The 16,327-nt window shown below is 43.2% G+C and overlaps 1 protein-coding gene across 1 annotated transcript in view; it reads left to right on the forward strand.

Annotated features, from left to right (window-relative positions):
• kcnq1.2 (potassium voltage-gated channel, KQT-like subfamily, member 1.2) overlaps nt 1-9,504 on the forward strand; it is a gene marked incomplete at its 5' end in the record, with an annotated part of 145,122 nt that extends 135,618 nt beyond the window's left edge. Inside the window, one exon of the mRNA XM_083666517.1 lies at nt 7,478-9,504. Coding sequence (XP_083522643.1) covers nt 7,478-7,630 — 153 coding nt within the window. The 3' untranslated portion in view covers nt 7,631-9,504. The remainder of the gene's footprint in view (nt 1-7,477) is intronic.
• Between the last annotated feature and the right edge of the window lie 6,823 nt (nt 9,505-16,327).

Genomic DNA, 16,327 nt, shown 5'->3' on the forward strand with positions numbered 1-16,327 from the left:
ACATATTAGATGTTATTTGACATATTTTCATATTATTTTATGATACTTATCAAGTAGTTTGAATACAGTAGCACTCAGGATAATTAGAAGAAATATATTCGGGCGGCCATTTAGAATTATATTCATTTCATTTTCATTCAAATTCATTTTACTTCACGTTCGGATAAAATTGGACACCCCTTCTACAATGTTTTTACAGTATATCTTCTCAGGAGTAACTGTAACAATGTTCATGCTTTTATCCGCCGCGGACTATAGGAGGCTGCAACCGGCATCTCTCTCCCTTTGAACATGTACAAACATGCCATGAGACCATTCACCGCCCTCCTCCTCTTCTCTCTCTCCTCTTCATCCACCCACCCTCCCCTCTGATGACCACTGTGCAGCTTGTTATTCATATACACACACACACACACACACACACACACACACACACACACACACACACACACACACACACACACACACCACACACACACACACCTGTGTGCGCACACACATAGACATACCCCCCCCCCACACACACACACACACAAAGCAGGGGCCTGTGTGTGTGTGTGTGTGTGTGTGTGTGTGTGTGTGTGTGTGTGTGTGTGTGTGTGTCTGTGTGTGTGTGTGTGTGTGTGTGTGTGTGTGTGATGTAAGCTTGTTCAGTGGAGCACAAGCTGAATAACGAGCTGCACAGTCATCAGAGGAGGGGAGGGTGGATGGATGGAGAAAAGAGGAGGAGGAGGAGGAGGAGGAGGAGGGTGAATGCTGCTGTACATTGTCCATTGTGTGTGAGAGAAAAATCCTGGAACGCATGTATCTCTGTGTACTGCCGCTCCAGGAGGGGAGGAGAGGTGGAGGGAGAGGGGGAAACGGCACACAATGAGCAGGCAGCTAGTGCACTAGGGGAGCGGAGGCCTGGGCAGAGAGAGAAAGAGAGAGAGGCCCCCTCGGCCAGGCTCACCTGACCTGACCCCGTGTTGTTGTTCAACGTGCAGGGGAACAGGAAGCTCCACTGACAGGCCCTTGGGTTTAGAGTCACAGAGACACAAGGCCCACAGAGAGAGAGGGCACCAGGGCTTACAAGGGTTGTGGGGCTGCCTGGCCCCAAACTGCAGGGGTCAACAGTGGGAAAAGTGACACACATACACTATCACGATGGGCACAGAATGCGACGTGACTCTTTTTTAGCTCTTCTTTTTAGCCTAGCCTCCCTCTATTCCCGCTACCCATTGTCGAGTGAGATGGAGAGCTACTGAAGTTCAATGACGAGAATCTTGTTTTTTTGAATAGCGTTCACTAGTCATAGATGCTGCCAAGACATTCCTGGAGTAGTTTTTCTCTCTGGCAGCCAGCTCTTTTTCTTGAATCCTGCTCCAGTGGCTGTCAGAGAGAAAGAGAGAGTGAGAGGGGGTATATTGTGGTTTCATTCATCTGGTATCTATTCAAGAGGAGCTATCTGTTCGCCCAGCCAAGACCACAGTATATATAACACCCTTGTTTGTTTGAAGCCTGTGTTCTACTCATAAATATGATCATCACCTAATAATAGGTCTCCATTATATGTCAAGAGTGCCCAAGAAATTCTGCCCATTATTTGTTTTTTATGTCATTGTTGCCATACTCGTTATTGTGTAATGTCTCTATTTCTTGCTCTTTTTGCTATGAACATTATGAAGATTGTATTTTTTAGATTAATATGATATATCAACAGCCTCTAACATCAACCATTCCCTCTCTCCAACAGATGGCAGTATGAATCTCACAATTTTACATGGGTCAGAGAGTTTACCTCTGCTTAAACTGTTTAAATCAACCACACCGGTTACACTGCTATGGTAAAGCTAGAAGTCCCTTACACACATACATGCACACACACAGTGCAGAGCTATAAAAGTTATTATACTGTGAAAATGATTTAGCTGGAAACAATGAAATCCTCGAAGTGAAGTGAAGATAACTGTAATCTACACCACTTCACCATAGAAACTACCACTCTCTTAAAAACGACAACATTCAATAACATGGATGGTCCACTCAAGTCTGTCAAGTTGGAAATTCACCATAGGACTCCACAGATGTGCTAACAAAAATGGTTTCAGTCGTCTTTCTGTTGTCCACATTTGGCATGGAGGGTCACACATAAGTATGAATGGGACAAACCAAATTGACATGGGTGAGCCTTGGCCTGAACTCCTGAACGGATCTACTGACTGTTGTCTGCTTGGTGACATAAACACACAGAGACAAACAAACAAACACAAACAGGGGCGTTGTTTAGGCTGTTCTGTCTGGTAGATCATGCAGACAGACAGTCCCTGGGGAGGTGGCGGAAGGTAAACCAGGAAGGGTGTTTCTCTGAGAACAAGGCCTTTGTGTCATCCTCTCCACCAACGTCTCCAAGTTCATGTTCCCACCACTGGTGGCCCACTATGGAGACAGCTAGGGATGTAGAGGGAGTGGGGTTATAGAGGCCATGGGCCTCAGAGCCATCCCAGTCAGTAGAGTAATGATGGCCCAGATCTGGCCCACATCTGTTTTCTACTGGCATCTGGATGTGGCCCAGGTACAACTTTGTTCCCCGGGCCAGAAGTGGGCCAGCTCTGGCTGCCATTCGTGAGCCTTATCTTTGCCATTAAAAGGCCAGACTATGGCCTTTTAAAAAACCCCAACAGGATTCTGATAGAGGTGACACAAAAAAATCAAATAGGATTCATAGTCTCCTATAGGATCCAATAGGATTATTTTGGATTTCCAATCGGAAAAAAATTGTCCAATAGGATTTCAATAGAGGAGACATACTATAGGATGCTATACTTACTAGATACTGTACTATGCGAGATAGTACCTATAGTACTCTATTAGAAAAATCACCAAACCGATAGCATATTTTGACTAGAGGTTGGACACATTGTAGGGTTAGGGTTAGGGTTAGTAATCTCGTTTGACTTAGCTAGTGAGACAAGTAATAATGCAGACTGCATCGTGTTTGGCCTGAACAAGTAGGCTATGTTTTGTTGTATATCTATTTGGATACACTGCCGGTTTAATTGTGACAATGATTATTTGTAGGCTAAGTGTGTGTCTTGAAAAGTGTCTAGGCTATTCTGTTTATTTATTTGGATACAATGCATTGTGGTTTTAATTGTAACAATGCCTACTAGAAAGTGTGGCCTTAAGAGGCTTTTTGGTTACTAATTTATAATAGTTTATATAAAGAAAACGCATGTGGCCCGCAATGGCGTGCCAGAATTCTGACTTAATAATTTTTTGTATGCTTCTGTTATGTCTGAGTAACAACAATGTAGCACAAACTCACGTTTGGTTGGTTCTGATACTCTCCAAGTGGGAAACTCTGGTATCATCTTTCTATGAGTTTCTAAGTTGGACATAAGAGTTTCTACAAAGAGTTTCCTAGTTCCAACATGTCATGAATGCAGCATAAGATTCTCCTGGCCCAAAAACTACTTTCCAAATAAGGATCCATCTGATTATAACATAAGAAAATCACAAACTTATACTTTAAGAGAAAGCTAACAGTTTGAGCACTTAGGAAGTATACAATACAGAGACACAACACACTGACCACACAAAATACAAAGACTCAAATCCTGGTTGTGCTGTGTATATATTTAACTTAACTACAATTTAAGCTAAACAGCTGCATAAGCAGCCTAGCCTTCGGCCTCCTACCAAATAACACTGAGTCCATAGCTTAATGAGTGGAGGGGCATCAGGTGTGTGTTGTGTCTTAATTGGCCACACCTGAGTCTAATTGGGTGTCTCCTATAAATGGAGGGTGTGTCAAGCATTACCAGTTTGTTTGTGATCCAATTTGTGCACAAATAAATAAGTATCAGTCCAGTAATTTGTTACTGTCTTAGTCTAGGACAGTGGTTCCCAAACTTTTAACAGTCATGTACCCCCTGTCTGTTATTGTGTAGCCTAATTGATATTCTATGAACATTATCCCTTACATATTAGACATTGTGATAATATTATTCTGTTGGATAGGCTGCATGCATTTATTTTTGGTACTGAGACTGCAGTCGGCTATTCAACAGGACTGTTTGGGAAGGTAAATCACAGATTTATTTCGCGTACCCCCTAGATCGATCCACGTACCCCCAGGGGTACGCGTACCCTACTTTGACAATAGTGGGTCTAGGACACAGATCTATCTGATCAAATCTAGACTGATCTCAAGTTGATTGGCTCAGATCTTGTCAATTTGCATTAGAACTTAGAATGCTGGGATCACTTAAACTGGGGAGGTCCCACACAAAATCTGAGAATAGAACACTTACATTCATGATTGAAAACTAGATTTTGTCAGTGTAATTCAGGTTTTGTCTTTTTTTTTCTTACGTTGTGCAGTGTGAATGCACTGTTTACATTAAGTCTATTCACTTTGTGTCGACCCACAGTGTAATTTCACACATTTTAATATGCTGTTTTTATGTTTTTTACATATATTCTGATAATTCACATGGTTGTAATCCCTTTGTAATTTTGAGCACATTTAATCCAAGTTTAGAATAATCATATTTTCTGGTGTCAAATTGTGGGGTCAGGTCCCGCCACTTGAGGTTCAAGTCAGTCCGAGCTTGTATCCCATGGGTGAGTGCCTACTGGCAGAGGAACTCGTAATATTTCTTCTATTTGGTTGCATTTCAAGTGTTTATCCATACATTATAATGCATACATGTGTGCTATAAATCATATTGGGACATTCTACTATGGTCTACATTAGCTACTACAATATTAGACAAGGTTTGGTGGACTATTATTTCATCTACTGCCAAGGTCTAGTTCTACTTACGTTGCACTGGCCACACTAACAGACTCTTACAGTCATGAATCTCCGATTCAATCACTTCTGTGGGCCTATGCCTGTTTTTGTGGTTCCATAGTTCTAAATTCTAAGTCCAACTGACAAGATCTGAAGTATGTGTGGCCCAGGCTTTAATGTGCACAAAATATGGCAAGCATTTCTTAGCAAATCCAAAAAGTGACCAAGCAACGACAGTAACTTATTTGGGCTAAATACCTTAAGCTAGGGCTGGCCAACAAGCAAGCTGCCAATTCTCACCCAGTACTAGTCCCCCACATTCAGACCTACACTGCCCTAGTAACAATAGGAACGTATTAGAGTCATCCACCACATACAGTACCAGAGCTGGCCCATAAGCAAAGTTCCAACTGTCACCCACTGCTGGTCCCCCCACATTTAGACTAAAGATGGCCCAGGAACTACAGGGAGGTATCAGGGCCAGATATCGCCTCCCAGAGATGGGCCATGAGCAAAATGCCAACTCTCACCCAGTACTGGTCCCCCACATTTAGACCAAAGATGGCCCAGTAGCATCAACGAATCAAGACTTTTCATGTTTCAGTTCTGATAAACTGTAGGTGTATATGGCCTGGTTTGTACCATGTGTTGTTTAGTGGGGTGTGTCTGGGGGTGGGGTGGGGGGATTGACAGCTGAAACATCATCTGTCCCTGTATCACATGTCCTTTGTCTCAGAGACACACTGACTGTGACACTACCCATTTCAGTCCAGTGACCCAGTCCCATGAGTCCACCCCCTACACATTCACCCCATACACACACACACACACACACACACACACACACTCACTCACACCTCCACTTAGCCCAACCCAGCAGCAGAATGTGCCTGCCCTATGTCCTGGGACTGTCCCTCCCTCAGTCTCTGTTGCCCATATCAGCTTGTCCCTGTACTGAACACTGAGTGACAAATGAAGGCTGCATTTCAGACACGCCTGTCATGTAATGTTTTTCTTCCTTCTCCCCCGGTCTATGTGGGTCAGCACGGTTTAGCCCAGAGGAATTCCTGATCCATGCTAAAAACCATGGGAAGGTTGATAAGTCTATAGATTACCACTGACGTGTTCATGATACAGTTCTATTCTCTAAAGCCTCGGACTAGGCGGTGCATGCTTGCTCCATCTTCTTAAGAAAACGATTTAGGTTGTGATAAACCTTGTCAGATTCTGTGCTTAGTTGTGTAACCTGTTTTTTTTCATTCAGGTTGGTCCTACTTTGATGATTATAGGATGAAATATGTTCATTGGCGTGACTGATTTTATATGATATTTCATATCTCTGCTTCTCTGGCTCTCATTATACTGTATTTCAACAACGACGACTGCTGCTTAATGTCCTGTTATGCTATTAAAGTGTCATGACTGTCAGACACACACACAGTAAAAGATCGAAAAGAGGAGCCATATCCCTTTGCTCATGAAAATACCAGTCAAGTCTATGATGTTATTGTCCACAGCCAAAATGCCTAAGCTGGGGTTCCTTACTATCAGTTAGAGTGGAAAGGGAGTCTGCAAATAACTGTCTGTCTCGTGTGTGTGTGTGTGTGTGTGTGTGTGTGTGTGTGTGTGTGTGTGTGTGTGTGTGTGTGTGTGTGTGTGTGTGTGTGTGTGTGTGTGTGTTATGCAATGCTATGGTGCTTTGATGTACTTTTCTCTTTAGTCTTTGATTTACTTGACCCCATCTTTATCATTTCTCTGTGTTCCTGGATCTGTCACAGGGTATCTCTGACTCGTGTGTGTAGTTCTGAAAGTGAGCGAGTATTCCTGAAAGGATAACTAAATAAGTATATAGGTAAATGCCAGGGCGGTGCTGAACTGTTAAAGGTCTTTGAAGATGTGAAGAAGGGTGTGTGTGTTTGTCTGTGTGTGTGTGTGTGTGTGTGTGTGTGTGTGTGTGTGTGTGTGAGTGTGTGTGTGTGTGTGTCACAGGCAGCCGCTGTTTATTACTATTATAGGCCCAGGTGTGGTCGTTGTTGAGCTGTACACATGGTGGTTATAAGAGTCACCGCCCTTGAAGATGAGATGCCTCTGTTGGGTGCCACAGCTGTTTACAGTTGAGAGCGCTTGTCAACAGTAGCCACAGCCCCTGGTGTGTACTGTGTGTATGACTGTGTACCAACAACAGAACCCTCCTGTCCTCTCCCTCCCGGATCATACAGCTCAGCAGTGTTAATGAATGGCTTCAGCAGGTAGACTGTGACAGGGCAGGGGACAAAAACATGTTATTAAACCACACCACTCTGTCATTGAGACAGGCAATATTAGTGGCCTGGGTGTGGACAAAAGAAACACACAAGCATGGCAACAGTCTTTCTTTCCTAGAAAGGTCAGCTCAGTTTCAACTGCGCCCATTTAAATGTGTTCTCTGGCGTCAAGTATTCTTAGAACTCATTTTGTTGGAGGTTGGCCTAGTGGTTAGCAATGCAGTCAGATTCAGATGACATATAAGCCCCCGTGGAGGGGGTTTGAATCCCTCCACTACCATCTGTGCTGTGTCTCCCTTGTCTATCTTCCCCTCTAGGTGTCTACCTGTCTCAATAAATAATCAACAGATGTCCATTCTCCGTTTCACAAACCAAAGAAATGCTAATTCTGTATTGTTGTTGTTGTTGTTTCTTTGTTTGTGTGTGAAACCAGGTGTACCAGATGGACGAGAAAATGGAGGCGGTACTACAGATCCTGGTGGACCAGTACAAGCCCAAGCCCGAGCTTCTCCGGAAGCCTGCCCCGTACAGCTCCCGGGTCACTGTCATGAAGCGCTTGGGTGTCAGCATGGACGAGGGACAGTGACGCCACCGCAGACGCCAGTGATGTCACCTGCCAGGGACTCATAAGGCCAGGTGTGAGATATGAACATTTTGGCCCAGGACGCAGCATCAGGAAAAAAAGTGGGCACTCTTTTTCATCCTAACCCCTCTCTTTTTCACTTTACCCCAACCTTGTTTCACTGTCGTTGACCTTTGATCTTATAAGAGGAGAAGGTGAACAACTCTACCCAGGAGCTGTGCTTGTCTGAGAGGGAGCGATAGGCTAACTAGAGCACTGTGAGTGGTCGTAGTGGTACACTGAGAGGTTATAATGCGGTTAGAACGTTTTCCACCCCCATCATGGTCCGTGGTAACGATGGACGGGCCTATGGGGTTTCTATCAACTTCAGGAGTCCTCATCTCCCTCTGATATATCAGCGCGATCTATGAGCTCTGAATCTCTCACAATGTGCACAGTAATTGAAGCCTCATACATGAGTTATACAAGTTTCACTAGCTTACCCTCACAATATGGCTTCATATTATGTGTGGCTACACTGGAGCATTCAACTACTCCAAATATTATTTTACAGCTAACCAACAGTCTAATGAAGCTATTAACAGGCAGTGAAGTCAAAGAGGTATAGTTCTCTGGGACACCGCACAGAGAATGATGGAGTCCATTTAGTTGCAGAGGAATTCATTCAACTGATTATATTGGCGCCATTAAACACCAGAATACTACTCCAAATATTACCATAGCCACACATTTATCTAGCCCTAACCGTATTTAGGCCCCGGCAGTGTGTTTGTTAGTACTGATCGAGTGACATAGAGAAAGGAATAGCAGATTATCTGTTGACTTTGCCCTCCGTTAGTAATCCAGGCCCAGGCATGGAGTAAAAGGGTGAAAAAGCACTCCAGGAACTAATCTGTCCCTGATTTACGGCTCCAGTTAAGCTAATAAAAATAGCCAAACGGCCATGACAGGGCAGAGTGCAGTATTACAGAAATACTACAGTGAGAGTTATGGTACGGTGTCGCAGTTTACTCAACTGCCAGTGCCAAGATTTTCACTAGGATATTTCATATGAACATTCCCCATCTCTCTCTCTCCGTGCTCAAACACTTATATTTTCCCTCTTCGGCGGGTTCGAACTGCTGTGTGCAATTTGAAATAAATTTGCCCCATTAAAGCGCTGATTATTTTCCTCTCTCGAGCTAATTAAGTGCTGAATTCCTGGTAAGGGGAGATTACTCGGTGTGAGTGACTAATGAAAAGAAACACTGGAAAAATTTGTAGAATTTAAACAGTAGGCTTTGAGGCGCTGCCTCTATAATTCGGGGCAAAAGGCTTGAAATATCAGGCCACCCCTTAAGGAAGAAACATATACGTGGCGCCAACGACTTGAAAGCCCCGCATTTGAATAGAAACAATGCTCTCTTTTTGTTCTCGCTCCACATATTCATCATACGGGACCTCGACGGGTTTAGGAAGTAGACAAATAGAAAACAATAACCGAACTATGTAGCTATGCAAGCCCCTTCCATAATTACAGCATGCACATTCCTAAAAAGATGGACACATACACAAAGGAGGGGACTGGGGGGGGGACTCTCTCTGTCTGCACAAGTATATATACAGTAGGCTATTTTCTTATGTTGCTGTGGTTGAAGATTAGTTGTATGTATTTTCTAAACAAGGTTGCTTTTTAAAGTCGACATGCAGAGGAGGCTGATTTCCATATCCACCTCGCTTCGTGACTGTTCTCTTGTACAGTTTTATATGAGTTGTAAATAGTAACATTGCCTTATACTGTTATTTATTATCATACGGAAGGACTGACCACTCACTTCCCTGCAGAGTGATGAGAAAATGTATGTAAAAATGTAATAAAATGACTGTAGATTATATTCACAACCCCTTCTGTAAGTTTGGTGTAAATAAAGAACAATTTCATGACACTGCTGGTTCTCCTTGGCTTTTGTATGTGTCTTGATTACCAGTTAATTTTGTCTACAATTTGCTTTCTTTTGAAACAAACTCTTTTCAAACTTGTATCTGTTGGATTTTCAAGCTGTGTAGGGTCAAGGTAAGCTACTTCATCTCAATCCCACAAAGTTGTAAAGTCCTCAATTAAATGTTCTTTCTTCACACTGCAATCAAGGAAGAGAAAGAGAGAGAGAAACAAAATCACATTCACAGTGCCTACTTTGAACTTCAATATTCCATATCCCCATTGAGCGAGGCATGCAGAGGAAAAGAGAATACGTCTCAAATTACCACTCAATTATATTTCTCTACAAAGGCCAAAAAATACTGTGGATGTCCCAAGAACAGCACGGCCAGAGCTCGGAGGGAGGGAGAGAGAGAGGGGGAGAAAGGTCCCTGGGGAGGGGTGTAGGAGAGGAGGAGAGGGAGAGGTGGAGTGGAGGGGCAGCGGGAGTATAAGTTTTGTGTGTGTGCGTGTGCGTGTGTGCGTGTGTGTGTGTGTGTGTGTGGGGGGGGGGGGTAGAGCACAGCAGAGCCATTCCCAATTACCCCTGAGCGCCTGAGCTCTGCAGCCCGCGGTTCTCTGCTGCCTTTTGTCCACCCCTGGTTTATATCAGTAGGCGAGGAGCCTTGGAAGAGAGAGAGACAGAGAGAGAAAGAGACACCCTGGCTGCTGCTGTCTACAGAGGCTGCTCTTTATGCCACTGAGACCCTGTCTGCTCCACTCATCTGGAGATGAGAGAGAGAGAGAGAGAGAGAGAGAGAGAGAGAGAGAGAGAGAGAGAGAGAGAATCCCCACTTCAAAAGAGGGTTTGATCTCAGAAGAAGACAAGAGTAGTAACCTAAAAGGGAATCTGAAGAGCCAGTAAAAGTAGCATATTTGAATGCTACACTGCAAAGCCAAATGCAGCATCCTCATCCCCATAACCTGTATTCGTCATGATAAATGTGTTTGGGCATCCAAGAGAATATATCACTCAAGGGATACATTGGTGAAATGCACTTCACTCAGTCAGTAAGTACAGTTAGGGATAGGGTCTATTTCCTTTCCAGACTGTCTGTTCTTTGATCATGCAGCCTATACCTTACTTGGAACCTGGGGAGATCTCCTGAACATATATAGACAGGGCTGAACTAAGACCAGGCGGTACTGGTATGTGAGAGTGTACTAGCTGACTGGTCTGATCTGGTCTGGGTAGTCAGGCCTGCCCTGCCCTCCATGTGGAACCTGTAGAGCCACCTGTCTGGAAGGCCCATCAGCGCCATATGAAACAGATACTAGTGAACAGGCGTGTGTGTGTGTGTGTGTGTGTGTGTGTGTGTGTGTGTGTGTGTGTGTGTGTGTGTGTGTGTGTGTGTGTGTACTTGTGCGTATATGTGTGCGTGTGTGTGTGTGTCATGGGGGACACAAACAGTGTCAGCAGCAGCTAATGCTGGTCACTCCATCAGGATCCCTAAATAGCTGAGGGCAACAGTTGACTTGAAGACAGTTGTCGTTGCTCCTTTGCCTCTTCAGCCCCTCGGTTAGTGTTCTAGAATAATTTACATTCCAATATGGAGTTCTCTCATATTGAGGGGGGTCTCTTATAATATTCAACAGCAGTAATGTGCATCAGTAATAAGCACGCCATGAACACTTTGACAGGAATATGTTATTTCCATGTCACCATTCACAAGAGGAACCGATACAGTGTGTGTGACCTTTGACCTCTTCTCTGGTTGGTATAGGCAGCGCTACATCACCCCTTGGGAGACGAATCACAGAGAGGTCAGAGGGTTAGTCTGACCCCCCCGCGACCTTTGCCCTTTGAGATCTCCCTCAGCCATATGTCTGCTGATGCTGTTGTTGTTGTTCGACCCGACCAGTGACTAGAGTAAGTTCACAAGCCAAGAACAACAACATCCAAGATCCCTCTGTGTTCCGCTTCATGTCCAGGCCAGGATGAGGGTGATACGAGAGTGAGCCAGCCGCAAGAACCCCACCCTAGACTGGCTATAGCAGTTGCTGTTACTGTTGTGATACTGCTGCTACCGAGGAGGAGGAGGAGAGGTCTGGAGGCATGTGTTATGTAAAGAGTGGGGGGACAGAGAGCCTGTCCTTGGGTATGTAGGTCACAGTATTGGGGGATTTTTCCCCCAGACATACAGGCAAGGCCGGCCGAGAATTCCTAGCTGGAACTGGAAGGACTTCAGTGGTGCGGTTCGGTTTGGCCAGCCGGAGGAGTATGTCAGGCATGGAGGACAGCTGCGCCACTGGGCTACTGTGGAGGAGGCAGAGACAGAGCAGAGAACAGAGGGGAGGAGGAGGGGGGAGACATAGGCTAGGAGAGGTCAGAGTATTATGTCAGGCCCTCCACTATAACACAATAGCCAAGACACACATGAGGGTTATTCAGAAACGTTGAATCCATGTTAGATGTAGCTACTATCATATTATAGTAAAACTTAAAAAGGTAAAAAGAAATATGGATTTATGTATAGTTGTAGTGATCAACCTATAAAGAGATGCAACAGGCTAAACCATCACAAGTGATGTCCCAGATTTAGTTTTTGAAATTAAATAAAACCTTGATTGTTGATGGAATCCATTTTTGACTTGTGGGAAATTGTTTCTTTTTTTACATTACTTTTGTCTACTAGGGAAAAGATTCCAGCAAATGTAATATAATATTAAATAAGGTGAATAACTCGTTTCAATATTATAGTAATTCCCTCCGATTTTACTGTAACGTAACCTGGGGCGACTTAGAGATGAAGAGGAGATATGGTGACCTCAGAGATCAGACAATAACCACGCCTTGTTGCTCAGATCAGTCAACAACATAACCAACTCCTCTCTCAATAGCTTGTTTGGTCATGTTTGGTCAAGACCAGGTCTGACAGCAAATAATAAAACCATTACGCAAAAATGTAAAGCTGAGTGAAAAACAAAGTAAAACGTCTCTCTGTCCACTGACCATATCCCTCATTTTGTGCAAATCAATCCAAAGGAGGTTTTAACGTCCCAGCTGAAGAATGGGCTGTTTTTCTCATCATGCTGTGTGTCTGAGAACATGCTCATTCATCCCCGCAGCGGCGGCCCTCTCCAGTCAGCCGCGGTGCAGGCCTGCTGTGGCTCCAGAGGAGATGGAGGAGGAGACACACACTGAGATGAAAGGCTCCTTCAAAGTCCGGCAGTGTGACTTCAGTAGGGTGAAACCTCTCCTTAAAAGATAGTTCACTCTATTCACTCTACCTAGGGTGGTATTGGTTTATCCAGACAGTTTTTAGGTGAGTTGGGTAGGGTTAGGGTTAGGGTTAGGGTTAGGGTTAGGGTTTTTAGCAATATGCAGCATCTCCCGGTTAGCATTTTTAGCAATGCTTGTGGAAACAGGAGGGAACAGCAAGTGTGCTAACTACTGTACATTGCTAAATACCTATGTAATGGATTTAAAAACGGTCTGCATGAACTTAGAACGCCCAAGGTAAGTCAAAGATGAAAACTTCAAAAAGAGTGAACTACCCCTTTAATATCAAGTACAGTCAGGTAGTCTGACATGGCCAAAGTCATAGACTGACTCAGCTGGAACTCATGGTGTTTGATTGATCAAAGGAAAACAGTGTTTAATAATAATAAATAATTCATAACAAATTATTTATTTTTGAACAGCAACACAAATGGATTGGTAATGGCATGTAAGGGAAAAGTGGCATTTGTAAAAGACAATTTGGCATTTGTAGAGGACAAGCCAAAGTAATCTTTGGGTGTCTCGGCTCCATCACTCCAGATGTTTTAAACACTTTCTGGATGGTCCTTTTTACTCCTCGTCATCTTCTGTTCAATATGAACCCGTGTTTTTAAGTCAGGTGTCGTCATTCTAGCGCGATCAGTGTGGACAGAGTTGGGATTGTGTTGGGTTCTGATTGGTCATGCCTGTGGGTATTTGTTTATTTCATAACATACTATTTGTTTTATATTCCCGTCATACTGTCTAGGATATGTTGCAACATGTATTTTGAATGACAGGAATGATTGCCACATATACTTCTTCAAAATGTTGCTGCGCTTTGCATCATTGTGGAATGACGTCACTCGCTACCACACCCAGTGTCATCATTATGACCCACAGACCAACTACTCTGAAAACTATCTGTATTCTACTGTAATATCTATCTAGCCATTTTGAACAGTAGTACAATTCAAACATATATTACTGCTGTATAAGCTTAATTTTCCCCACAGTTGAATATAGCTGTGGGGAACATTTCCATTATGAACCTTACCCCCCTCTTTGCTCTGAAAGTTATTCCACCGCCTATTTGAAAACTGTTGAAGTACAGTATCTCTCCCCTGAGTTTCAGGAGCGTAGGGTTAATGCCTTTAGAGTAAGCGTTAGCATTTCAGTGTGGTCTTCTAGTCATCTGCAGGTCATCGCCAACACTGAGGATCACAACCATGAAACTGCCACTTCAGCTCTTGTCTATCTCTGTCAGAAGTATCTGTATCTGCAGCAACCAGATGTTGAAAGGCCCCTGCTCGTTTTTTCAGCCCAACAGCCCAATGCATCTTTCGGCATTCCTGAGTAGAATAGGCCAGGTACCGCAGTCTGGTCTGGTCACAGGTTAGTAAGAGAGAGAGAGAGAGAGAGAGAGAGAGAGAGAGAGAGAGAGAGAGAGAGAGAGAGAGAGAGACAAGGACCGAGACAAGGGCCGACCATGCTCAGCTTCTTTTTACATCTCCTATCTGCATGCTTGAGCAGATTTGCTGTGATAGCAGAAAAAAAGGCTCTTTGATAGGCTGCAGGTGCGCTCCTTTAATGAGTCCCCCCCCCCCCCCGCCCCCCACTTCCCACCCAGTCTCTCAACAACAAAAAAAACATGCCACAGACACACATCTGCAGAATATGTCATTTGATGCTACACAACATCTCCTCCCACCCCACCCCGCTCAACTCCAACCACATCATTGGCTAATCATTGTACTGTGTTTAAAAAAGTTGAGGAGGGTTGAACATACTGTATGTTTGTTTGTGGGCACTCTCTCTCCCTACCTCATATGGACGGGTCCTGTGCCAGGGGAATTGCTGATGACGTTGGTTGTGGCCAGCGCAGGAAACATGGGGAGGAACTTGTGGCTTTATATGAAGTGCTGGGGCGGTTAACAGGAAAAGATAACCTGTTTCTGTTGATATAGCAAGGAAGTGTGAATTCAGCTCATCTTGGCACACAACTCTAGGACAAAGATGTGTTCGCAATTTCTGATAGACTGGGTTTCTGGTATTTCCTCGGGCTTTATAGCGGTTTTGTTTGTGGTAGGTAGTCATGATGGTTATACTATAGTCAGAGTGCATAATAATAAGACTTAGAGGCCTATCCAAGGAGATAGTAAAGGTGTTTTGATTACATTAAGAAGGGTACAATTGTGAATTATATACTTCTGACTCCTTAGCCTTGTCTATGGCACTTTGATGATGGTCTAGGTCTTATTAAACTGCGAATCAAACTACTAAAATAATTGCACAGTTTCACACAAATCAGCAACACACACACACACACACACACACACACACACACACACACACACACACACACACACACAGTTCAATGAGACATAATAGAGTAGTGAGAATGACTACACTAAACGTGACCTTGAGCAATGACTCACACAGACAGATAAAAGAAAACTACAGAGGAAACCCTTGAAAGCATGGTGCTACAATTTAGTTTCAATACCAGGATGCTCTTGTAGCTGGTCCTCACGTTTTTGACAAAGTATAGGAGAATGAGCAAGAGACTGGTTGGTGCTTCGGTCAAATGTTCAAATTATTCAACAAGGATTTAATGTCAAAATTACTGATTGGCTTTATCACAACATAAGATGCTCCACTTGCAGAAACAGATAAACTTGCTAACTCCTTGGCAACTTGCCTAACATGACTTAGAGTTTCTTGATCGCTTAAACCATTTGTATGAAACTGGAGTTCCACCACAATAACATACATGAGCACAACAGTAACATTTTTAGCAAAACAGTTTAATTTCTTTTTGCTTTCACACAAAATGCAAAGCTAAGCACCTATTTTGCACAACAGGTAACACAACTCTCTACATAAGACTCAGAAAATCACTTGAGTAAGTGTTGACAAACAAAACTGAATTATTAGCTTACAGCATATAGCTTTTTCTCCCATTATAGTGACTTTCTACTCCAGACATGTAAACTAATTAATCAGTAATCAGTGCGATCAGTACATATCATATACCAGGCCTACATGATGACCTATTTAGACTGCCTGGAAATAGTTTAATATGGTGGAATGTTTTTTACACACATGGAGTAAATAAATGTTTTGTTGTTGTAAGTATCTTTTAGAATAAGAATAAGAATAAGAATATTTTAGAATTCCTTGAATTTGATTTTTATTTAAAGTAAGCATTACTATTCTCTGTAACAGAAGCAGAATTACAAAAAAACATATAGTACAAAGTTTTTCTGGTGAGTGAAATTTTATTTCTTATGATATTTTTACCTTTGTTTTCAATTGAAAGTTGGCCAACCTGCACAATGCATATTGACGGTTATAGTTACTATTTAGTGTGTCATTATGAAATTAATGGTGAAATGAATTTTTCATTAGATGACAAATGATACTGTTTTGATGAACTGATTTGCTTTTGTGACATGTATTCTATGTTCTGTTTCTATGAGATGTATTAGTGCATTTTGCAATAGAAATGTGTTGTGAAACGTGTTAACTGTTTTGAAGT

This window comes from Argentina silus (assembly GCF_951799395.1).
Source record: "Argentina silus genome assembly, chromosome: 3".
Taxonomy (NCBI): domain Eukaryota; kingdom Metazoa; phylum Chordata; class Actinopteri; order Argentiniformes; family Argentinidae; genus Argentina; species Argentina silus.